The sequence below is a fragment of the Anoplolepis gracilipes genome, chromosome 5 (genome assembly GCF_047496725.1).
Source record: "Anoplolepis gracilipes chromosome 5, ASM4749672v1, whole genome shotgun sequence".
NCBI lineage: Eukaryota > Metazoa > Arthropoda > Insecta > Hymenoptera > Formicidae > Anoplolepis > Anoplolepis gracilipes.
The window spans coordinates 9,956,894-9,981,968 of record NC_132974.1 but is presented as its reverse complement, the minus strand read 5'-3'; the positions used below and the strand labels follow the sequence as shown (position 1 = coordinate 9,981,968).

At 31.2% G+C, this 25,075-nt stretch overlaps 3 protein-coding genes across 10 annotated transcripts; all 3 read right to left on the bottom strand.

Moving 5' to 3' along the window:
* Positions 1-303: 303 nt before the first annotated feature.
* Nep3 (M13 family metallopeptidase neprilysin 3) lies at positions 304-13,235 on the bottom strand. Of its 6 annotated transcripts, none has more exons than XM_072892150.1 (13): positions 12,881-13,235; positions 8,463-8,576; positions 8,160-8,316; positions 7,589-7,798; positions 7,222-7,502; positions 6,477-6,575; positions 6,205-6,375; positions 5,668-5,816; positions 5,062-5,284; positions 4,335-4,794; positions 3,970-4,116; positions 3,749-3,888; positions 304-3,597 (listed from the first exon to the last, which is right to left on the bottom strand). In XM_072892150.1, exons 1-13 carry the CDS (start codon positions 12,890-12,892, stop codon positions 3,421-3,423), a joined length of 2,340 nt encoding a protein of 779 aa, XP_072748251.1. In that variant the 5' UTR covers positions 12,893-13,235; the 3' UTR covers positions 304-3,420. The 6 variants fall into 6 exon arrangements, with proteins under 6 accessions (XP_072748251.1, XP_072748257.1, XP_072748256.1 ...); XM_072892156.1 differs by lacking the exon at positions 12,881-13,235 and adding an exon at positions 12,753-12,865; XM_072892155.1 differs by lacking the exon at positions 12,881-13,235 and adding an exon at positions 11,663-11,796.
* Positions 13,236-14,092: 857 nt separating this feature from the next.
* On the bottom strand, positions 14,093-18,760 carry LOC140666243 (uncharacterized). The gene is made up of 5 exons (XM_072893200.1): positions 18,567-18,760; positions 18,045-18,097; positions 17,833-17,913; positions 17,505-17,725; positions 14,093-17,428 (listed from the first exon to the last, which is right to left on the bottom strand). Exons 1-5 carry the CDS (start codon positions 18,627-18,629, stop codon positions 16,221-16,223), a joined length of 1,626 nt encoding a protein of 541 aa, XP_072749301.1. The 5' UTR covers positions 18,630-18,760; the 3' UTR covers positions 14,093-16,220.
* Positions 18,761-18,982: 222 nt separating this feature from the next.
* On the bottom strand, positions 18,983-25,075 carry Vps11 (vacuolar protein sorting 11). Of its 3 annotated transcripts, XM_072893195.1 has the most exons (17): positions 24,916-25,075; positions 24,702-24,770; positions 24,428-24,601; positions 24,139-24,335; positions 23,695-23,953; positions 23,461-23,615; positions 23,149-23,382; positions 22,766-23,066; positions 22,482-22,670; positions 22,212-22,334; positions 21,976-22,103; positions 21,691-21,903; positions 21,425-21,597; positions 21,044-21,341; positions 20,634-20,953; positions 20,129-20,568; positions 18,983-19,100 (listed from the first exon to the last, which is right to left on the bottom strand). In XM_072893195.1, the coding sequence occupies exons 1-16, from the start codon at positions 24,928-24,930 to the stop codon at positions 20,144-20,146; spliced, it is 3,273 nt and encodes a 1,090-aa protein (XP_072749296.1). In that variant the 5' UTR covers positions 24,931-25,075; the 3' UTR covers positions 18,983-19,100; positions 20,129-20,143. The 3 variants fall into 3 exon arrangements, with proteins under 3 accessions (XP_072749296.1, XP_072749295.1, XP_072749297.1); XM_072893194.1 differs by lacking the exon at positions 18,983-19,100 and having other exon boundaries at positions 20,025-20,568; XM_072893196.1 differs by lacking the exon at positions 18,983-19,100 and having other exon boundaries at positions 20,025-20,565.

Sequence of the window (25,075 nt, the reverse complement as noted above, 5' to 3'; positions counted from 1 at the left end):
TAGATATATATGTCACAAGATACAGAAAGTACAACATGCTATGCCACGTGAATTATTAATAGTTTGTATTTTTCTTTGTATGCATGACTTATATGTTTTTTTTAACTTATTGTTTATAAATATTATTCTTGAAAAAGCTGCGTTAGAATCTTTTATCATGAGCGTACTATCAAAGTGATGTAATATAAGCTAAGAATATAAAATTATTTTTTTTCACGTGATTTAGCAAGTTAGTCTAAAACCTTCTTTATCTTGTAAAAGAATTTAAATATGATATCACTGTAGAAAATAAAAATATAAACCTTGCAAAAAATCAATACATATTGATTTCTTTACATCCATTTTTTGCAGTGATATATGTATGAGCCTTTTGGAAATTATACTGATCAACTCTACTCTTTGTGAATTTCTTCAAGAAATTTCTTTAAAACAAAAGTAAAGTTGGACACAGTTTTATTTATGAAAGGCTCATATCATGTATCGTACGTATCACAAATTTTCATTTTTGTTACATTCATTTATAGTCATACATGTTAATCTCTTATATTAAAAAGTACGATACACGAAATTTTTCACATGTCCTTTATACCACAGAAAAAATAGCTAAATTGGCGATAATTCTCATATTGTCTATGATATTCCAAGATATGTTCGCTATTGACTTCGCGCTCTCGTCTAGCAAGAGAAGATTACAGCTGTAGCATTTTTCTTTGCTTCATGTTTCAATCGTTGCAGGCCGATTACGGTAAAGTTTGTTTCTTACGGAAACTTCTTATTAGAATGCTAAAATTAATGTTAATAAGCATTAAAAACAAATATCTATATCATTCTATTAATAGACATATATAAGCCTTCTCAATCTCAAAATCACATTATTTACAAACTCTTTCAACCTTCATTAATAAAACATCATATGTTATAAGCTCTCCTGCATACAATTATTTCATATTTTAACATAACAATATAACTTTCGAGAAAAGAAATACAAGAAGAAAATATATATAGAATTATCTAATAATTCTAAGCATGAGAATCAAACATTTTGCATTTTTACTATCCAGACAATATCTATATCTCTATTTTCACACAATATTTAACACTGAATTAAAAACGATTATTTTTTGCAAAATATAATATTTAAATTTTTTGCAATTAAAGATCACAAAAATTTATAAATTTTTTCTCTTTAGATTTCAACGCTCTCTCTCTTCCTTCCTCTTTCCCTTTTCAGAGAAAATCAATTTCAAAAATTAGATATCCGTAATGTCAGAAAATAAATCTCATCGATTCTGGAAAAAGTAAAAAAAAAAAAATCTCTGATTCGCTCTAATATCAAATATGTGCTAGATGCTACAAAATATACACAATTAAGCATACCTATTCAAAAATATTTCTCTTGACATCAGCGAGATTATATCGTCTCGCGCGCGTGTCCTGTTACCGCAATCTTGACGACTGAATTCCGTGTATCGCCTAGCGCGTGTTAGTCATGAGAAAGTATTTTTTTTTTATAAAATAAACTTCTTAAGTCTATATAAAACACATTAGTAGATCCTGATTGCGAATGTTACGACACGCAACTATCTTTTAGCGGTTTACCGAGATCATCGAAAGCAAAATAATATTTATATTTCGTAATGTTGATGCTAACATTAAAAAATCAATTAATTATAAAACTTTGTACTTATAAGAAAAATTAAGCTTGCGAGATTTTTGTTTTATCTTTGTATACAATACTTATATTATTTTTTAACGTTTGTAAACTATAAATTATATACATCGTTGACTAGTTAATGTATTGTAAAAAATACTGTTTGCATTGATAAAACATTCCAGTATCCTGGTTGGTTAAAATTCAAACGCATAAAAATGAAATAAAATATAAAAATAACTTAAAAATAAGTTTAAGAACTATTAATTATCGAATGGTAATCTTGCATTTTTTTTTATAATGATTATCTTTAAATTTAAACAAAGATGCAATTCTTTTATCTACATATTATTCGTTTATTTCTAGATATATTAAATATAGATCAGGCTTCATTTATCTACTGCGCGTCAAGATAAGTGGGGTAAAGGGGGAAAATTTTCCTCCTTCGCGCATGTGCAATAACGCATTTCTCCCGGGGGTTCATTTTGACAGCGCGAAAATAATCCACTTTAAAAGTTAAATGTCATGTGTCATATATCTATCGTTCACTGAGAGAAATATACAAATGCGCATGCGCAAGGGAGAAAAATTTGTTATCTATCGACAGTTATCTTGACGCACGGGGATCTAAGGCAGAAATGGCACAAAGCCCGATCTATATTTAATATATCTATGTTTATTTCTCTAGTGCCATCGTGCTATATTTGAATCAATTAGATGATTAGTGATGAATTGATGAATAATACTGATTCCATATATAAAAGTGAAAAATGACAGTGTACTCTATTTTTTTGCATTCTTTGTTAGCTGATTTTGAATACTTTCGATAATCTCGATGAAACTTTAGCTATACCGAAAAGAAGCGGCGCTGACCGTGGCACATCTCAATGTTAAAATAATACATTAAAAATAATACATTTAATATAATTCGTATGTATATCTTCTTTTGATAAACTAACACTCTCTGATCATTTCTCGAGACATTTGATATATACAAATCATTAATTCAATGTCAATGAAAGAGTTTCTTTTGCAAAACGGTATAAAAATTATCTTCCTTTTTACGTTGCCTTACGAAGAAATGTCGATCTGCAAACGATGTTACTTAAGAGAATTCAAATTTTTAGCAAGTAGTATTAACTAATGGAATTTCTATCATTATATAAGTACATATATAGTATATTTCGCGCAATCTAATCTTACAAGCTTTGATTCGTCTGTGTGAAGGAAATTAATATATGTATATAAATTCTCTTTAATTTTAAGAGATTCAAATATTTAAGAAGAGAGACATTAGTTGTGAGAGACACTGATGTTAGTTTATCAAAATAAAATAAACAAATTTCGAACTATACTCGCATCCCGAATATTTACTTAATTTTTAAGTACAACTTTAAAATAAACGATAAAAAAATCAATTTTAAATTAGGGAAAGAATCTGCAGCGGAAAGGAGGCGTTTTTCGACAGTTTTTTTGACAATTCTTGACAGTATTTGAAAAATTTGGTAACAACATTAAACCATGACCATTAAAAGAAAAAAATCGTAAAATTTATGCGACTATCTTCACATATGATAAGCTGTGATATGTAAAGGAAAACGCACAGTCCAATGCCCGAAGCAAATTCCGTGTTTTACGACGTGTATGTATCCCCCCTCATTACGCAACGGCACGTAGAAGTTGCGACGGTCCCACACCATGGTGCTAAAAATCAAGCTCAATCGAACTTGAATCCTCAATGAATCAGTCTGAAAAAAAATACCACGGCGTTACCACACTTCGCACTTATGAACCGGGTTCATCTTCGTGTCCTTAGGGCAGTTGAATTCCATCGCGAATTCTGGCAGGTTCGAAAGTGGTCCTATCACCCTGTATCTCGGCGGACTATGAGAATCCTTTTCAATCTGGAGAGTCATTGCCTCGGACGTTATAGCGGAGCACCAAACCTGCGGATATTTTGATTAACGCAATATGTGCATACATAATTATTGTATAATTTTAATAAGATAATTTTATATAAGAATAGTATCAAGCGACTATTTTTCTATTAATGTCTATATTTATATATTTAACACTATGCAGAAATATTATGACAACCTGTGCAAAATTCAGGAAGAATAGTTGACGATGCGTCAGGTTGAGACCAGGTAGCGGCAGTTGATCCTTGTAGCTTTTAGGCATCGAAAGATAAGCGTGATATGCTGCCTTAAGGCCTCCATTATCGGCGATATTCTCTCCTACGCATTACAATCGATTGGTCTAGACTTTGATATTTTTGTCATCGATAAATAATTATTAATAATCAGTGTTATTATTACCTAAAGTCTGTCGGCCATTTACATTTCGACCTTGTACTTGATACTGATCATACTGTTCCACAAAACATTCTGTTCTATTTTTAAATCGCTCTATCGTAGCGTCGTTCCACCACTGATGCAAATTTCCATGTAAATCGTATTCTCGACCTGTTCAAAATTATTCAAAATACATAAGTAATAAAAATAAAATTGCTTTCAAAAATAAATTGACATAAATCTGAGTGATTATAGACATTTACATGGTATAAATATTTCATGTATTTAATATAAGATAATTTTTATATGTAATTTTTTAAATAATATAATTAGCTTATAAACATATTTATTTGTAAGAAATACATTTGTATTTTGTTTTTATTATATACCTTGATCGTCAAAAGCGTGCGTTAATTCGTGTCCCATGACTACACCTATACCTCCAAAATTCAAACTATTCGGGTTCTCCATATCGTAAAACGGACTTTGAAGAATGCCGGCAGGAAAAACAATTTGATTTTTAGTAGGTGTATAATAAGCGTTCACAGTCGGTGGCGTCATTATCCAAGTGGTTTTATTCACTATTTGATCGAGTTTTTCGAGATTCTTACGTAAATTGTACTTATTTACGCGCAAATTATTTTGAAAGTATTCATTCTGTTTGATCGCTAGATCTCTGTAACGTTCGTCGAGTTCGCTGGGTTGTAGAATAAAGTCCGGGAAGCCGATCATGTCGGTAATAGCATTCGCTTTCTCTTCTGCGGCTTTTCTCGTCTCTGCGTCCATCCAATCGAGATTCTTCAAATTTTTCGTGAACGCCTTGCGAACTTGATTGATCATTTCTTCCGCCTAAAATTAGTGATTAAAACAAAATATTATCCTGTAAATTAGGAGAAGCATCTTTTGGGAATTGTTTAAACAATAGCTTCAATATTTGAAAGTCAGGATTGCATTCACACATTATTTATGTTCCTGAAAATTTCAACGACATAATAAATCTTGCCTTGAAACGACAAACTGTTATTTTTCATTTTGACTCTATGATTTAATAAATAATTGTAATAACTAATATTGTAAGATTGACACACACACACATACACTGATGTACGAACTAACCATGGGTTTACTCTTGCCATGGAAAACCTCTCTGACGAACATTGCGCCAATAGCGAAACCCATGGCGTTATTAACATCGCTAACGCAGTAACGCCACTGTTCCTCGTGACCTTCCGAGCCAAGCAAAGCTTTCCGCAAGCCCTTGTAAGCTTCGCGGAACGGCTTCGACAGGCACGCCGTCAAGGACCTCACGGTCTGCCAAACCAGATAGTTATTCAGTATTCTGCGGAAAGAAAAACGGTAAAGGAAAAGATTGATGCCTTTTTTTTCGACAAAGTCGACAAGAATTTACAAATACACGGCGTGATATTCATCAGAGATCGTGCACTTTTTCATCAATATCTTTTTTTTTTTTTTTTTTTAACAAATTTCGTGCACGTCAGAAAAATTAGAGATAAAATTATTTACAACAAAAAATAATATCTCTCTCTTTGTTAGATATATTATTAAAGCTATAAAATTAAATGTTTGTTAAATAAAGTCTATTTAATTAATAAATTACAGAACAAAACATCTTTTAATTTAATTTTCGTAACATCTATCTGCGTTTCAAAAATAAGTTCATCTCTGATACATCTCACACGTACATTTGATACACATACGTACATTTTTCCATCGGTTGTGCTGTTATACTCTTGTATGAGTTTCGTGAGTTTCACAAAATATTCCGGTGCAAAATTTACGATCATCGCTTTACTGTTGATCTTCTTGTTCACGAGACGTGTAGCATTTTGAAAGTAATCCACCCACGACATCTAAACACATAAAATTGATATCTATTGTAATTGCGTCGATATTTCTTAATCGAAAAAATAATCATCCTAATTTAAAAAAAAAATACGTATAAATAATCTTAAATAATCTTAACGCGCATGTTTATTGACAGGATATCATGGATGCGATAGCGTACAATAGAGGAAAAAGGATGTTATACATGCAGGATGTGATGTAGGATAAAAGACATTATCTCGCCAGGATACTGGATCAACCGCATATCACATGATATCATAGAGGAAGGCATATTATGTAACCGAGAAGAATGTTGTAACAACTGGCTGCAATTATTAGAGATATCTGCAGATAATAATTGAAACGCAAATATTTTAGAAACATTCTCGATCGAATAGAAGATAATAAACGTACAAAGGGTGCTTTACGTTGCAATTCGTTCAATGACATCAGATTGTAGAGCTTCTCCTCGTCCCTGCGTTCCTCGGGCGGTATAGTGATCTTGGCGAGCTTCGTCTCGAAATCGATTATAGCCAACATCTGTTTCTTCGTGGAGTTCTCCTCACCACCTAAGAGCACGCCGATCTGAAAACGTGTACGAGTACCTGTACTCGATTCGCCCGATGCGACGCAGCATATCGTGCGGCGATAAATCGTGCGCGCAAATACGTGCTGCCCTTGTGTACCTTTGTCATGTAGTCCAAGTAGGCAGCTAAGACCTTGGCATGCTCGGTTACGTTGAGATAATTGTCGGCAGTCGGGAGAGTTAAGCCTCCTTGATCGATCTTGAAGAATAAAAATCAGTCTCGATGTACAATATTGGCATATGTGACGTTAACTGTCATTACGCGAGGACAATGAAAGATTATTCTTCTAATTCATTAATTGCAAAAAATTAGTCTCTATCATTGATTATTTTTCTTAAATTATATATTTTGTTTTGTACGTGTATAAGAAAATTAAAAATTGTATTAAAAAATTTTTTGTACGATATACTCCATACATATATATATATATTTATATATATAAAATATTATAATTAAATTAAAAGTACTCTACGTACATTCTGTGCTAAAAGAAGATTACTTGACTTTTCATCAAACATTATTTACTTTATCTTATTTTTTTAACCAGTCAATATATATATAGTAATCTTCTTTTAGCACAGAATGTAGAGTACTTTTATTTAATTATAATATTTTCTTCGGGATAAGAGTTTTAACATTACATTAATCATCCAACTCTAATTATGCGTCATTACTACTAATAAATAATAATAAAAAATAATTAGTAAAACTAATTACATTAAGCTTTTACGAGAAGAATAACAGTAATCAACTTGTTGTCAAAGATAAAAAACTCGACAAAGGAAATTTCTCTCTCATTATCAGTCCAATCTTACTCTCTCTCTTACTCTATTAATTTACTTACCTGGATTATGTGTCTAGAACTGTTTCGATCATCCTCGTTCACGGCCCAGGAGAACAAACCGCCCATATTGTAAACGTTTTGCAGGACATGCATGCTGTTTTGTAAGGACCATGCGCTTATGTTGAATTTGCCAGAGACGTTCCAGCCGCCGATATTTTCCAACAGCTCCAGCATCGGTTTAGCTCCAAGCGCCTCGATAGTCTCATTCGCATCCATACACGACAGATAATAATATTTCGCTTTCTTCTCAGCCTTTGATTTCATCTCGCTAAACGGTTTTTCTGCGAGCGGGATATATGACTTAATGCACACATATACTATGTAAGATTATCCGTATTGAATTATATGCGTATTTATGAATGATTACCGAGAACATTTTTTACGACTAGTTGATTATCCTGATCCAGTTTGCCGAATGTGCCCCAAACACTTTTCCCATCCGGAATGGGATTTTTCTTCCTCCAACCACCGCAAGCATATTCGTAGAAATCATCACAAGGGTCGACGAAATGATCTATACTATTAATTATGGACGCTGCTACTGTTACACAGTGTTCTGTGAGGCAATGTGTACCATCTGCAAGATATTGTAACATTAGAACTAATTTAGTACATTCATTAGTTATATCTGTTTATGCTTTAAATGAAACTATATGAGAAGTATATAGGACAAATATTTAAAAACGATATAAAAAATTGCTAAAAAACTGTAATATAGAGAGATTAAAAAATGTAACTATAAAAAGATTAAAAACCAATTGTGTCACTATCGGCTAGTTTAAATTAACTTCAGTTAATTAAATTTATTTCTTTTATTTTTATTATAAATATAAAATATAATTTAGAATAATTTAAGTAATACAGAATTAATAAGAATAAGCTTGATTTATCTTAATTATATATAATGTTAATAATGTTAGTAATAATTATTTTTTTACCTTCTCCGTGAGAGGTAACATGAAGAATCTGTGCTTCATCCCAACCATTTTTGCTGCTGATCACGATAGTGAATACTATGATAGTCAGTAATAAAAGAGCGCACATTATGAGAAGACATCTCTCCAAAGTAGTTCTCGCCTTCCACATTGTTGTACCCTGAAATAACGAAAGTCATATTGATTGTTAAGATTGATAATAATTGACTTTGAATTATTAAAATTATCTATTATTAATATATTTGAAATTTTATAATTTCATAATGATCACTTTTATAAAATATTTGATTGATTGGATATACTTACTGTATGATATCTTATATGCGTAGCCGATGTACTGATGCCTTCGCTATTTAGAGCAACGGAGCCGATGCTGCTACTGTCCTCATCCTCGAATTCGGCTTGTTTATATCTCGTCATCTAAGAAAGGAGCGATATGAAAATAAATTAAAAGCGCGGATCAGAGATTCAAAGCGATATTTAAATCGAATGTATATACATTCTTAGTATTCATTTTGCATTGATTTATAATAAAGAATGTACTTGATCTTTATGACTTGCGTGTTAAGTTTCCTTTTATAGTTATTGACATTGTGACGTCAAAAGCAAGAAGTCATGCAAATACTTTTTTTACAGTATACGTTTAAATAAATTGACGATCCGGAGTTTTAAAAGATCTGATCTACACTTTTATCGGGATTACATAGATATAGATATAGATACAGATATAGATTATATAGTAAATATTTAGTGTGCTCAGATTTTGAAAAAATTCAATATTTTCTTTGCTACAACGATTGTGCATCTTGCAAACAAAGATAAAACAAGGTGCGTCTCGCGCATATTTAAGATAAGGCAACTAGTTAGTCGTAAATTGTTAGTGTATGCGGTGACATAACTTTGCTTTGTGCTCCGAAGATAATTGATTAGCGACTCATTTATTTATAAATAATTAAGAGGTATCTATTGTTAAAAATTTATGTAACTATAATAAATTGCAAGAGACTATCAGATAAAAAAATAATTCTCAATTTTATAAAAGATAACAAAATGTAATATAACTCCGCAGTATATTTACAACTTTTATTTTTACGTGATAACATAGTGAAATGAAACAGACCACGTACAGATACTTTACATAATCATTAGGGGCCGAGTTTTTAAATTATTAAAAAGTATTTAAAAAATTTTAAATTTTAAATTTTAAAAATATTAAAATTTCTTAATATTGTAATTGTTTTACTGAATATTTAACACATATATTTCACAATATTTATTTGAACATAAATTAAGCCAGAAATAATTTTCTCTCAAGCAAAATTATTTTCTTGTTGTTATCTTTTCTTTATTATACATAATTTTCATTTATTCACAATTATATATACCGTTTTAAAATATTCATTTATCTTAATTATTTTATTTTTCTTTTATTATTTATGTTTTTTGATCTTTTTTTTATTTCATCTGTTTTCCTTTATGCTTCTTTTTCCTCTTTTTTTATTTTTTCTTTTTTTTTTTTAAATTTATTCTAAATAAAAAATCGTGTCGATCACAATAGAATTTATCACGAAAGATTTTTATAGAAGACACAATTGCTACGGAAATGATACATTTTATATTTGTATTTTCTGATTCTCATCTGCATCGCAGACATTTATTTTTGTGACACAGTTTGCCGTGTGGAAATACAATAGACATAATGATCTTAATTCGAGCATTGGAATTCAGTATCAACACTCGTGTACGAAACTGATATTCATATAGCGTAACACGAAGACACGAAATTCATGAAATATTAAATTAAATCGACTGAAATGATAACAAGCTGCGATTCCTAATTTAATTTTTAAATTATTTCACCATATACATAAATAGATGCTGTCGCGTAAATTTTAACACAAACTTTTATTTCTCCATTTACCCAATCGTATTATTTGTTGTTTGAGTCAAGTGAGAGATCAAATTTTTAATGAAATTAAAAAGCTAAATTAACTTAAACGTTACAATTAATTAATATTGAATTGTGGAGATCAATAATGAGATGTCGGAAATTTCTCCTTGATAGCGATCTTCAATGCGCACTTTACGAAGATGGTTCCCGTCGTGACTTTTGCCGAAGATGCAAAAACTCACTCGTGAACTTTATAGCAATGCTACGATTTTAGACTGTGCTAAAAATACGTCGCTCTCGACTCTACAAAACAGTCTAAAGGCGCATTCAGGCGGTACCGAAGAGGCCGTCATAGACCGTTTATTATTGAAAACTCACGTTGCACTTTATACTGCAATTAACACTTATCAGACGAATAGAAATTATTCAATATTATATAGAGAAAAATTAACTGTTGCATGAACTGAACAAACATATACACTACGTTTGACATGAATGCGAGCTTTAATTCTCGTCAGTCGTCTAGTACGCCTATTGACGTGCAGCCTCCGTTTCAGACGAGATTCGCTGATAACATTTACGTCATAAGCGGAAACAGATGACAGATTTACAAATACATGTGCTTCGATGCTAACGTTACACTTTTTTCTCTTTTTACTCCATTCTATGATTATATACATATTTATCATACATAGTATTCATACATCATTTGAATCTTACAAAGAAGACATTCCGTCACTTCTTCTGTAAGCAAAATGTATATAAAAGAAAAGAGATTACCAAAGATTTAATGAATATGTGATATTTTACATATAAATATTTCTGACTTAAGATATGTCCACATTGGATTTAAAAAGAATATAAGATCAAAGTTTCGAACGTATGTTTGTATCTACGTGTATGTAACAAGTATTTAATATATAATATACAATACAAATATAAATCTTGTATTATATCAATATATAATACAAGATTTATATTTTAACAACACAAAGTCGCATTTAAAATGAATTTTACAATTTTTTTGTTAATTTGTTTTATTTTTTTGGAATTCTTGAATTCAATATTTTAAAAACGTGTATTTAAAAAATATGTGAGAATATTTTTTACAGTTTTAAATTTTAACTTATAAAACTATTTATTCAACTTATAAAAATATTTAAAAATTTAAAAATTAATTATGTTATATTTATATTAGCCAGTGCGCAATTTATTTAATATTAAAATTGTAGTTGTTGATAGATTTCAGCAAAGTCTGAATTTAACTACAATACAATTTTGATTTTTGTATTAGTTATTAAATATTTAAATGTTAAAAAGTCATAAAACAGATTGACTCGCGAGTTTCTGCTAAAAAAAATCGACTCTATTATCACTTCACAAATAAAAAAAGTGTTGATAACATACATATTCTTCGACACGCACAGCACGCTAAATCGAAATTAAATGCACTAAAATAGTTCACATTACAAATTATCATATAAAATTATAAATTAATGAATTTTATGTTATGTAATTAAAAATTTTAAAAAAATTAATATAAGTAAGTATCGAAAAAATAGAATTAAGCCACAATTTTCGAGACTGTTAAAAACTCGAAAAATAGTGTACCTACTTTCGCAAGCACTTTTAATTATGCATTCACCCCGTGTTGTTTGTGGCGAATGCGCAGGCAGAAAAGCGCGAAACACGCGAAGCGTTGACCAACGTTGTGGCTACGCGCAAACTACAATTGGCTTTGCACGCGCAGCACCGGCGTACGTGCGTGCGTGCGCGACACGCCGAAAAGCGCGCGCCCCGAATACGCACGCGCCGCGCGCACGCGTGTCTACGTACGCGCCCCTCGCCGTATCTTCGCCTTCGGCGAAGTGTCGCTTTAGCAGGAAGCGGACACTTGTGACGCTGTTATTACCATTAAAAAATTTCGCGGCTTGACGCGACAGTCGACAGATCATTATACCGTAACAAGATCAACAATTCACAGCCGGCTATGATATAGATACAATGTAGAATATTATACGGGAACTAAAACGAATCAGCTTTTTCGCTCGCATACATGTGAAACAAAAAGAAAAAATATCGATGTTCTAATAAATTATAAATTACGTCAAGTAAAGAGAAGAATTGATGAAATTGATGAATATATAAATCAGTAGACACACAAACGCGCGTAGTCCTTATCAACAAGTGTATAAAATTCTTCTTTCTTCTTCAGAATATACATAAAAGTATGTTATGTTGATCTTCACGAAGACTTGATTTTCAAATTGTACAAACAAATCTTATTTAAAAATTTTCCTAATAAAATAATTTTATTGAAGAAATTGAATTTATTGCAATACAACCTACAGCAGAGGTTGCATATATTTAGGTGCGATTACACCAAAAGTTGAAAACAAGGTCGCGTCAAATAGAGATATATGTAATCGCACCTAATCAAATATATTTACGTACGCAAATACTGCGTTTTAATTTACATACACACACATATATGTATATGTGTGTCTGTTTATAACAAGCCATGACCTACGGTCATTAACGCTTATCAACGAGGTAAATTGTAATTAAACGTCATACAAAGAAGATGATACAAGCTTCTCCCTCGCAATCGTCATACTATATCCTACGATATCGCGAACTGTCAAAGTGTATTATTCGAAATCATAAACGTTACATAACAAGAGAGCTCTCCGAGCAGAACGTACATACAAGAACGTTTCACATTCGACTTTGGCTCAACTCAGAACCATTTCGTCAGCCGGAATCAGGAAAGCGGGAATGCTTATTGCACACGCTCACGTCACATTTGCGGATGCGTGTCCGAAGGACTCACCTTCACCGACATCTTGACCCGGCACACGATCGCGCAACCACTGCACTGTCACCTTAATTATTGATTCACCATTGAGGGTGGAATACACACACATGCACAAACGTGGGTCGGGGGGCAACGATTGAGGGTCGACGGACAAGGCGAATGACAGGAGGGTTGATGGAAGAGATTTAGACGGAGAGTAGACGGAGATTTTTTACACTCTTGGCTATATTTCCGACTGACACCGCGACTATGACATTTTTTTTTATCGTTTTCCACCAGCGTGGTTGCTAAAATATGCAGTCGGCTTTTTCGGTGGCCGCCTCTTTCTCTCTTTCATAGGGGATGCTTCACCGCCCTTCGCGTACAGGCCGTTTCTCCCGCCTCCCTCGCGAATCCCGTTTATATTGATTTCTCGCTCGTCCAGTTGCACCTGCCATCTCTTATCGTCGCTTCGCGACAAGTTACTGCCTTATCATTGTGATACTGATATTATTCTATCATTATAGTCAGCGAAGTATTTAAAGATTGTACAAAAAAATGGATTAATACAAATATTTGGGTTAAACGGCCAAATTGACATAACATCTATGTAACATCTCTTGGGAAAAATAAAATAAAAAGATAAAAAAAGTCGTTAGATATTCCATCCTGGCGAAAGAAAAATTTTTGAGTATCTTAATTTTTTGAATATTCCTTTTACGTCTAATATATATTAACATTCTTTATTATCAATCGATATACAAATATTATTTATTACTAAATAAATATAACGAATGTTAAATAAAAAGAAATTTACTTTAAGTAGCTCTTAAGTCTGAATAAGCAATTGATGCATATTTTTTAAATTTTCAATTATTTTTTTTTGAGAAAATTTCAATAAATTGAAACTACGTAGAAAAAAAGAATTTTTTAAAATAGTTTTTATCAATTTCATTTTTATTTTGGGAAAATTGGAAACTTATATTTCTATCGCATTAAATTTTAATGATAGATTTAATGTAGATTTTTAAGAAAATTTGGATTTTTAATTAAAAAGAGTTTTAACAAAATTTGGATTTTTAATTAAAGATTTTTCAATAAATTAATTTTTCTAGCATGCAATTTTTGCAATTCATCTTTTCTGTATTCCCTTGTTTCATATTTATGTGTGTGCTTGAAAAATACAAGATATATTCTATTGTTTTAAAGGACTTAGAAGTAAACTAAAAGTATACATTATCTTAGATGTATATATGTGAATAAATATTTGGTGTCTTTATTTCGGACAGACATTCTTTCACATTAGTATAGCATATCTTACATAGTGTCATTAATTCCGCGCGAATATATAATTGCACATTACAATAAGAAGATCGTTCAAACTAAAGCTTATTAAAGCTATACGATATGACACGCAGGCTACGCACGCACACAAATATAGTGGCTTTTGACTAGAAATTCTTCTAGATTCATAATATATCGTGTATATACATACATCATACACATATTATATATTATATTATATGTGTATGATTGTACATATATACAAATGATATACAATAGTACAAGCTTACGGTGTAATCACGCGGACTCATTAAACAGCCTCCATTTATTAATTAGGATCGGTTACAAAAAATAATTATGTATATATATATATATATATCTTTTATTTTGTTTTGCATTTTAAAGTAAGACCTCCTTGGCTACGAGACTGCCTCTCGCTTATCCAATACTCTTACTTATCTAACGGACTTGTCGCTATTGGCACGTATGCGTTTCTTGGACCGCTATTATAATTCAAGAATCTAAATTGAAGGATTAGCGTATTCAACATAGTATTCCTGCGACCTTAAAAAATGCTGATTGTATATTATACATATGTGTCAAAAAATAATCGAAGAAGTATAGCAAGTGTAAACCAGTGACTTAATCCAATTTATCTAACCGATATAATCTCGATCAACAGTTACAATTAATATTGCCACGATTGTTAAAAATATTATAAAAATGCATTTGCAAATACGATCGCATGTTATTAAGTTAAATCAAATAATAAATTGTTTCCATCGTATATATTTTCTCACGTTCGTGCTTTTCTAATGTTCAATTTTAAACGGCTTTCAGCTTTTTATATTTTTTTGCGGTCGCACTTTTATTACAGTAGTATATTCTTGCTTTAATCATGAACAAACTATATAATTGCTTCGGATAACTATGTATATCTTACCTTTAAATACGTGTGCAATGTATAGTAATTAATTTGATGCATTTTTTAATATTGAGATAATATTAATGTGCACATATATGTGTGATAAAAGCTTAAATATATATATATATAGAGGACTGGCTTGACTAGCTTGAAATAGAACTCGAAAAATGAGACTATTTCGGCATCGTCAAGTTCGATATCAATATTATCGCTAGAAAATACGTCGAAATTTATATTATAATATTTCAAAAATAAATTTTATATTATTTTAAAAAATTTTTTTAAAGACCTTAGTCTCTTCTGTGAAGACCTTTTTTATTCTTTTAAAGACCTTAGTCTCTTCTGTTTTTGTTCATAAGTGCGTTTTTATCCGAGGATTAAAAAAAAGGTGCAATAATTATTTGATATTGATTACATATCATTACAATATAGAGAAATGAAATACAATAATTGATATTCTTTTTTTGTGCGTAAGTAGATTAAATTGGTCCGCTGACTGTGGAAATATAATACGTTGCTGAAACATTATTTTAACCGTTCCGAAATTTTAAATTATGTTAACCATAGTGCGGGAATAAAAATTAGATTAGCGTCTAATATAACGTTGAAAAATATTTTTTCATGGCAGTGTCGCAGATATCAGAAATAACGCTTTATTGGCGTATGTAAGAACATACTATCACCTATCACATTTAGATAATACTTAATACCAATAATCAAAAAGTAGCTTTAGCTTTGGAATTGCAGTATTATTTGCAAAAAATATTGCGAAAGTGCAATTTAAGTCTACGTCTAATATTATATTCGCTAATTCTGCAAGAGAATAATGAATGATATACATTTCACACAAGATTCAATCATATGATTCGATATTTAAAGATGCATGAAAATAATACGAAATAATATGAAGTCGATAAATGGAATAATGCTACATTAAATATATCATTAAATACGTTCATGTGTTAAAATAATATATCACATTACTTTTAATAAAAAATAGAATCCTCGTTTTTTATCGCAAAGTTCAAAAACAGGTGAGGATTATTCTATCATTCTCGATAACGAACGATTATGTTTGTATTGCTATACAAATTACGCGCGAATAACAGAGACATACAAGAATATATAAGCATCGCATAATACAATGGTAAGGATTTCAATTTATATTCAGTCTAGCGACTTCGATCTGTTTAATTTATGTTTACTTTCAAGATCAAAGTTTGTACTCCGATTCATTATACGAAGACCACGTGCCTCTTCGACATTTTCACTCGGAGGCAATTGTGCATTTTCAAAAATAAAAGATTCTAATATCACATTATTGGATGGATTTGATTGAGAAGAACTCGCAACTTCTATCGCTTGTTTCGGAACAATTGCGTTACAAAGTGCGTTCTCGGAAGCTGCCATTCGATTGGAATTAAAAGCGCATCGTTGAGAGCTCGACGAAGCTTTGAAAGAAATTCTTTGGAAGCTGTTGCCATGATAAATGACATCTCCAGTTCGATTACGCGGTAATCGCAGAGAACCGCTGTAACCCATACGTTGTTTCGGCAAGTTTCTTTGCGTCGCAACGATCACAGGACATATACGCTTCAGTTCGTTCTCACTTTCGCTCTCCTCTGATCTAGGCGAGGAAATGCACGTCTCTGCGATTGTCGCACATCTTTGTTGAGACGCACGAGTTTCATCCTGCACGGTAATCTTACCGTGAACTTTTAATACAGATTGATCATTTCTATGCCATGGACTGTGTTCTCTGTAGCTGCTACTTGCAGCATCAATATTGAGCATTGTACATCCCTCTGCATTCTGAACTTCATAACCATGAGTTGCGTTTTCTGCATTCGAGACATCAGGCGATCTGTCTGTTGAATATCCTGGCAGCCCTTGTGAACTATTTTGGTAACTATGACTAAAATTGCTTCCTCCAGAAGCGATCGAATCCTTTGGATATTCCAAAGGAACGCACATATTTTGAATAGTGCCATTCGCTACGCAATATTGCGAGAAATGTGCAAACGGAACACTCTCGTGATTGTCGAGTTGACGGGAAGTTGCGTTATCACTTTGATTCGAGTTACCGTCTACCAACCTAGCTGGAGAATTGCAAGTATAGAAGAAACACTGCGATACACTCGGATTTGGTATCACGTTCGCCGTTTGTAGATTCAGTCGCGCAGAGGACTCCGGTGACGCTGGAGTAGAAATTTTGCCGCGTGTCTGTGCTATCACTGTCTCATAACTAGGTGGTGGACCGTATAATTGATAGTAAGGGCAACTAGTATCGTTTAATACTACGTTCATATTTTGATAGTGCGTTGAAGTAGTTGCATTACCGTTACACGTTGACACTGCTGTATTTCTTTGAGGACCTATTATAAAAATTTATATAAATATTTGTGAATTTTATATACAGGCTTTGTTCATAAAATAAAAAAGGATATAAACCTTTCCACATGCGATGTAATAGAACGGTATTTCTTGCTGAATTGTATGTAATACGAGCTTGTTGCGCTTGACATGATCCATTACGAAGATAATTTTGAGATCTGGTATAGGAAGATCGAGTTGGAATAGCTGAAGCTGCTGCTCTATATCTGCCTTGCAACCAGTATCGATACCACCAACCACCACCAGAACACACAAGAAACATGATTATAACCAGAATCCTGAAACAGTTTTATTTTTTATATTATACATGATGTAAATTGTACAAAATAATTATTGTTATTATTATTAGAGCAGAAAAAGAATTATTGTTATTGACTTCACGTACCAATAATACCATAAATGATGGAAATGGAGTCCAGGTGACACGCAACAACCAAAAGTGCAACAATATTCTGTTCTTGAACATCTGTAAAATGTATTACAATTGGTTGCAATGTAAACTGTATTGCATAATATAATTTTTCATGCATATAAGTCATATAAATATTTTATAAAACTAATAGTAAAATTATTGAAGCATTATAAAATTTAACTTACTCATAATATTTTATTTCTCCAGGCATATCAGAGGCACAGTACTTTGCTTCTGCCTAAAAAAATTGCATTATTTTTAATAAAGCTTCATATAAAGAAAATAAGTAATATTTTATACATAATCCATAATTTGTATAAATATGTTTTAATATAATTTAATATCATAAAATCAGTCATAAATATATAAAATCAAATCATAATAATAATAATCCTATAAAATTGTAATATCATATCATAATATAATAAACCTTTTGAAAGTTCATGATAATTCCATTGTTTTATGAAAAAATAATAAAATTTAATAAATTTTCTCTCTCTCTCTCTCTCTCTCTCTCTCTCTCTCTCTAAGTAGATTATTAAATATAAAAATCATATATATATATATATATATATGTGTGTGTGTGTGTGTGTACATCCATAAAATATAAATTAATAATTTTTAAATCTAACATATATATATAAGTTTTTTGAGAACTGTAAAAAAAGAAGCTAAAAAATAGGCATTATTCAGACAAGGATACTTACGTAAATTAGACACTTTGATGTACCCGCGAATATCGCGAGTTTCTTTTTGCTGTTACGAGCCATTTTACTAATATTCAATGTCGTCGATTCCACGATCAAGCGCAATGAGATCTAACACGATGTTTTGACATAATCGCCATTTCCTACCGCTATGATGCATGTACACACAACATTGCACATCGCTTATTGATTTCAATTTCGGAACTCAACAATGACGTCAGTTCATCATCAGTGCTACCACCGTGACAAAAACGAGCGTTAAACATCAGGGTAAAGGTTTTAAACGGCTTTCTTCCCTGCTTTCGAGATGTAGGAGGAAGAAACATTTTCTTTTATCGTATTTCGTATAATAACGGATTTGTTTTTTTTCACAAAAGATTTTAACCCTATTCAAATATATCTATTATTTTGAACGAGGTGATACGGTTCAAGGTCTATCGAGTATTGAGAAATCATTTTACCCACTGAGTTCTGAGCTATCCGATGAATAAAGTGGCGTCGTGATGGTGCAGCGGTAAAATTCAATTGGCAATTCTAGAAAATATTATGAATAAAAAAATATATTACGTAAAAAAACTTTATAATAAATACATACATGTATGTATGATTTTATTGATGAGGGCATTAATTTTTAAAAAGAGAAATTAGGTATGAAATATTTACATAATTTTTTTATTTATCCTTTAAAAATCCTATACTTTAAATAAATTAGATAATAAATGGATAATACAAAAATTAGTAAATATACATATATAAATGTATATAGATTTATATATTTTTTATTTCTCCTTTTTATTCTTAATATATTATAATTTACAATATTTTATATCTATTAATTTCTCTTTAGATACTTTTACATGCATAACATTTTATTTAAGCAAACAAATATAGCATACAAAGGTATTATTATTATAATAATCTTTGCCATACTTGTGGATTTAATTTCACTTTAATTTTAAAGATTAATACTTTTATTTTTAATAATTATAATCGTGAGGTAACAAAACTAACTAAGTATGAACAAAATAATATAAATTTTCATCAACCAATCGGCAATTAATCTTTTAAAATTTTTATTTGATTCTTTTTTATAGTCTTTTATAATCTTACAATAGACAAGATTGATATATTCTTAACTCGCTCAATAAATTTTTATTTTAAGAGTTTTTTGTCTCAAGTTTCAGCATTTTTAAATTAGGAGAATTTAGTTATTATCTCCTCACTTACACAAAGATTGAAAAGCATAGCTCTTTAAATATTTCTCTTTACTCTAATTCTGATATATATTAAACCTTATAGATAGATAAAATTTGCACAGCAGATAGTTTTCAACTTGCGAAAGTGAAGGAAATATAATATTAATGCTATGTGAGATTTTATACAGCATATAAAATTAATATATATATATATATATATATATATATATATATATATATATACTCTATACAAATTTATACATAATATATTAGGTTCAAAAGTTCATTATATAACGCTTGTTGTTAAAGCATGCATTTGACAATATTTTCTCTTTGCTTTATATTTTCATTTATCAGTATACATACATATCTGTTTGTAGTTTATCTACCAAATGGATTCAGATTCCTATTGTAATCGTCATCATCATTGCCATCATTATCATCGTCATCTTTAAAAGGATTATTTGCATCATCATCGTCGTCGTTTGCAAAGGGATTTTTAGATTCATCATAATCATCAATCTCGAAAGGATTTAATGGCACAATAGGATTTTTTGGTGGAACGAAAGACTTCTCGATCGGTGATGATTTTGGAGTGGTACTATTCAAAATACGAGCTTCTCTGATTGGTATCGGGGAAGCTTTAGCGGAATTACCACGTGGTGTCGATAAACCGCTTCCTGTTCCCAATATATTCGCCTCTAATGACGAAGAATATACGTCCGGCTTTGCAAAACTTCGATAACGTTCTTCCGTTATTAATGTAGGAACATCGTATCCGGCTCGTCGAGATTCTGTTTTTCCTACTGGAAGAGGCGTAATGATTAATCATTATATAATTGATTTCGCAAAATTTAACAGTAAATCGTACCTGTAATAGAACTCTTTCCTTCAGTTAATCTGAGTCTTGCTTCTGCGCCCGGTCCATAATTCAATTTAGGTTCCTCCAACTTAGTTGGTGTAGGTAACGATTTGTCCGTATCAGTAATTACTGTTAATTTTTTAAAAACACCTCTACCAAAATAATCGGCCACTAAAGAAAATGGATCTTCCGCTCGATCGAGAAGACTGTGAAATGTTTCGTGTAAATCTCTCGAGTGTTCTTGTGCTCTTATAATATCCAACAATTTCTTGTTATTTGGCAAACACGCTGGACATTCGTTTTCATTTTCCGAAAAGCTTTGAAAGCAACTGTTAGAGAAAAAGAAGATAAATCGAAATAAATTACGTGATAGCAAGTTTATATGTATACAAATGATAAAAATAATTAGGAAAGCTTACTGTTGATGATATGAATGTTGACACATGAAATGCACAGATGGTAACTCTAACTGATGATGACACGCGCTACATCGCGAACCTTGAAAGATTATCGTGTTATTCTTTATTGCCTCTATTTGTTCCCGTAATTTAAGAGTATCAGCTCTGTATTTTTGTGTTAATTCTATATCAGTTTGAGTCTGTTCGTTTTCCGTTCGTAATACACTGCATAAATAACTTCTAACATCTCCCAATGTACAGGTCAGTGATGTGGAAATTGCATCAATAACCATCAAAGGAGACAACAGTCTTTCTTGAGCTGTTGAACAAACAATAGTTGAATCAATAGGTTTGATGCATTTGTAATTGAATATAACTAATATATATTCAAAAAATATTCACCAATATAAGCTAATATATCTGCGAGGAGTTTTGTTGGTGCATCCTTGTTTTTAGCGACACTCCATAAGGCTTGTACCCACAAATTAGGATCCTGATGACCAAATCTCTTGCAGGTGGCTAACACTTGTTCGCTGTCTCCCTCGCGTAAGTGAAATCTTAATATTTCTTGATATCTTAAATAATATCAAGATATTTCCATATTGATATTCTATATATCAATGTGTTCTGTATAATTTCTCACAATGTAATATATGACAGTGACTTACAGTTTGCTTTCCTCATAAAGAAAAAGCAATCCTTTTCTGAAATTATGCTGATGGCAAAGTATTAATATTTGGTCTTTATCATAATGAGCTTCGGAATTCTGCAAAAGTCGTACAATTTTCTGTTCATACTGTATTTTAGCTACATCATTATCTAAAGCTGACCAAACATGTAAATAATGTTCCACCAATGTATTGTACACAAGTGTACTCCACCTACAAATATAAGAGAAAACAGAGTTAGTTTCATGGTAGAATATCTGTGTCTTTTTTATGAGATATTACAACCTTGTATCTGATTTAACTAAATGCTCTAAGAACTCCACAAGTCGTTCAGAATTATTTAGAAATAGATGAATAAAATCTTCTGGATTGGCTTTATCAACATGCTGCTCTGTATAGCCATTTAATGCTTCCTACAAAGAAGAAAAAGATAACAAAGTGAATGTCTATTTTATAATTGTTTTTTATATCATAATTTAATTAAAATCAATAAAAGGAAAGAGTGAGATATATATGCATACCTGATCTACAAGTGGTTTATCGGAAGGCTTATAATTTGTGCATAAAGTTTTTAAAAACTGTGTAGATTCATTTGGTACATTTTCTATTAAAATATTTCCATATTTCTTCATGTTAGCTTCTGCCTAAAAAAATTTTGAAGCATTTTTCAATATAAATGTGTATCTACTCTTATAGAAAATATACACATGTATATACACATGCATATATATATATATATATATATATATATATATATATATATATATATATATAATGTATAAATATAATACCTCATCAAATTCTAAAGTTGCCATGTATTCCAATGCCTTTTTGTATTCACGTTTGTCTTCGATTTGAATACGAAGATACCACTCGTGTTTACCATGTTTCTGCGCGAGTAATAAAGCATCCTCTGGCGATGCTTGGCGACAAACTTTAATCGCTATTTCCACATCGAAATCAACCTCGCGATCTTTTGTCTAAATTATATATGACAATATATTAAATGTATATAAAATATATTTGTAAACACATCACATATTTTAGCAAACATTGTTTGCACATGTAGACTTACCATAATAAATTCTTTTAACTTATCCGTATGATTAAGTTTAGTATAACAATTTAACAATAAAGTAGTATGATCTTCGGTTGCTTGTCCATTTTTATGCAAAGCTTGCAAGTACGTGGTCAAATTATCAATATGTTGGGAATCTAAGAATTTTCTTATTACGTAAGATGGTTCCAATTTGCTAATAGTCTTTATGTATTGTTCTATAGCGCCATTATGATCCCCTTTGGAATATAAATGATCTCCATACTGACGAAAAATGTCGATGAGACCTTCTGCATCATATTGCTGATTTTTAGCTATTCTGCAATAAAATATATACAATATCATATTATTAAAAGTTGTCTTAATGGTTTAATCTCATTGTAATTAAATATTCGATATACCTTATGGAAACATCATACAGATTCTTTTTAAAAAGTAGTGCTAACTTTGATTGTAGATCTTTCTCATCTAAATGATACAACTTGTTGTCTCCACTAAGTATAAAAAATCCACCCCATTCAGACAGAACTGCTTGGACAGATACCATAGGTGCAGAGAATACGATAAACTTGTTTTGGATATCAAGCACAGTAATAATATGTTTATCCACACCAGGAGGTATTGGTTCTATTGTGCTGTTGAAATTTAATATATATGTATTATAACATAAATGTAAAAAAATCATGAAAAATAAACATGCTTGCATAAATTACTTGGGCTTAGCAGATATAGTCGTTGTTGTTCTCGGAATATTTGCTGCTTCTTTCGCTACTATCACTAAATATGTTCTGAACCATTCTAGCATTATCTTTTGACCTTCCACTGCATAACATGGACCTCTGCCATCCGGTGTGTAACAATAAATAGCCTAAAAATTTGATAATTAAGATTTTTTTTTATTTATGTGTGTAATTGAAAACAGGAGCATGAAACTATATGTGGCTTACATCGTTACGTCCAATCATAAAATGGCTGTCTTGCATAGATTCAGCGAGCACGCTGCATTTTCGCATGCAGCCCATAGTATCCAAAGTAGATTTAAATTCCTTATCCTTAACAGTAATATTATACAAGAACACACCGTTCTGCGTAGCAACAAACAGATGTGTCTGTTTACCGGTCGCTCTTATTGCGAGACCAGTAATGGACAGATTGGCATCCTTCAAAACCTTTATTTTATTTTTCCTTTCTCGAGTGAGATCACCTCTAAAAATGAAAAATTTGAATATAAAAAAAATATATTTGTGCGTTATAGTTTATATATTATATCACAATACAAAATATATAATAAAATAATAAACGTATATTGTAAGAAAATAGAACTTTGATATTAATAATAACCTAATGATAATAATGAAATAAAAAGAAAAAAAGGAATATATTCTATTTACCTATATAGCATAATAGAACCATCTCCAAATCCAATAGCCATTAATGTAAGACTAGTATGGACACATAAAGCTGTCGCTGGGACTGCCCGGTAACTAGGTATGGCTCTGCTTATTCGAACACATGTTGGATTACCTTGCTTATCTGGTTTTGCCAAATTCCAAACCTTTATAGTAGGATTGCATCCGACCTCGTCCTCCTGTTAATGTATTATTTTAAAATAATTAATTACAAAATCTAATTAAAGGATTACTTTTTGCAAGAAAGGTGATCATAGTGTGGTACTCTTACACCAATAGTGAACAGAAAAGTAGAATGTTGGACTTGTTGTGCCAACACCAGCGTAATTTCATAAGCTCGAAACGTTGTAATCTCATATGTCCTATTTATTAAATGTATATTGCCTGTATTATCCCCAAATACGAGATTGCCATTGCCACTGGTAGCTGCGGCGACTTGCGCATCCTGTATGAGAAATTATCAATTAGAATAGAGAACCTCTTTCTTTGTTGTGGAAGAATAAATACACCCAATTTATATTATAGTGTGTGAAAACAAATCTTACTCCAAATGCGACAGCGATTTTTCCTGCATCAACTTCCTTTTTCAAGTCAAAGAAATTAAAGCGTCTCCACTAAAAAGATAATAAACGCGTAAGGTTAGCGTCGAAAACTTTAGGTTATATCCAGTGTCGAAAAAGAAACGATAACATAATTATACAGATACGTCGAGAAAGAATCATAAATTAAGATAAATTACAAGGGAGTCATTTAACGAACCTCCAGAAATGCCATGATAATTTTAAAACGATATTTATTTAAACATATGTACTTGGACAAAATTATATTCTTGGCAAAATTTTTATTTTTTTTGACAGCGACGCGTACAATTGATCCGTCACACGCCCGCCGTCTTCTACCGTCTTCTACAGCTGCTCCT

What these genes read in the sequence shown, in the direction of transcription:
- LOC140666243 (XM_072893200.1), bottom strand. Translation starts at nt 18,629, where the DNA reads ATGGCTCGTAACAGCAAAAAGAAACTCGCGATATTCGCGGGTACATCA. An exon ending in CATCAAAGTGTCTAATTTAC is followed by an intron (nt 18,098 to 18,566) that starts GTAAGTATCCTT and finishes CAATTTTTTTAG; the next exon opens with GCAGAAGCAAAGTACTGTGC. An exon ending in ATTACATCGCATGTGGAAAG is followed by an intron (nt 17,429 to 17,504) that starts GTTTATATCCTT and finishes TTTTTATAATAG; the next exon opens with GTCCTCAAAGAAATACAGCA.
- Vps11 (XM_072893195.1), bottom strand. An exon ending in AGTTAAAAGAATTTATTATG is followed by an intron (nt 22,671 to 22,765) that starts GTAAGTCTACAT and finishes TATATAATTTAG; the next exon opens with ACAAAAGATCGCGAGGTTGA. An exon ending in TTAGTTAAATCAGATACAAG is followed by an intron (nt 21,904 to 21,975) that starts GTTGTAATATCT and finishes TTATATTTGTAG; the next exon opens with GTGGAGTACACTTGTGTACA.
- Nep3 (XM_072892150.1), bottom strand. An exon ending in GTTCTAGACACATAATCCAG is followed by an intron (nt 6,576 to 7,221) that starts GTAAGTAAATTA and finishes TTATTCTTCAAG; the next exon opens with ATCGATCAAGGAGGCTTAAC. An exon ending in AAATGGCCGACAGACTTTAG is followed by an intron (nt 3,889 to 3,969) that starts GTAATAATAACA and finishes TGTAATGCGTAG; the next exon opens with GAGAGAATATCGCCGATAAT.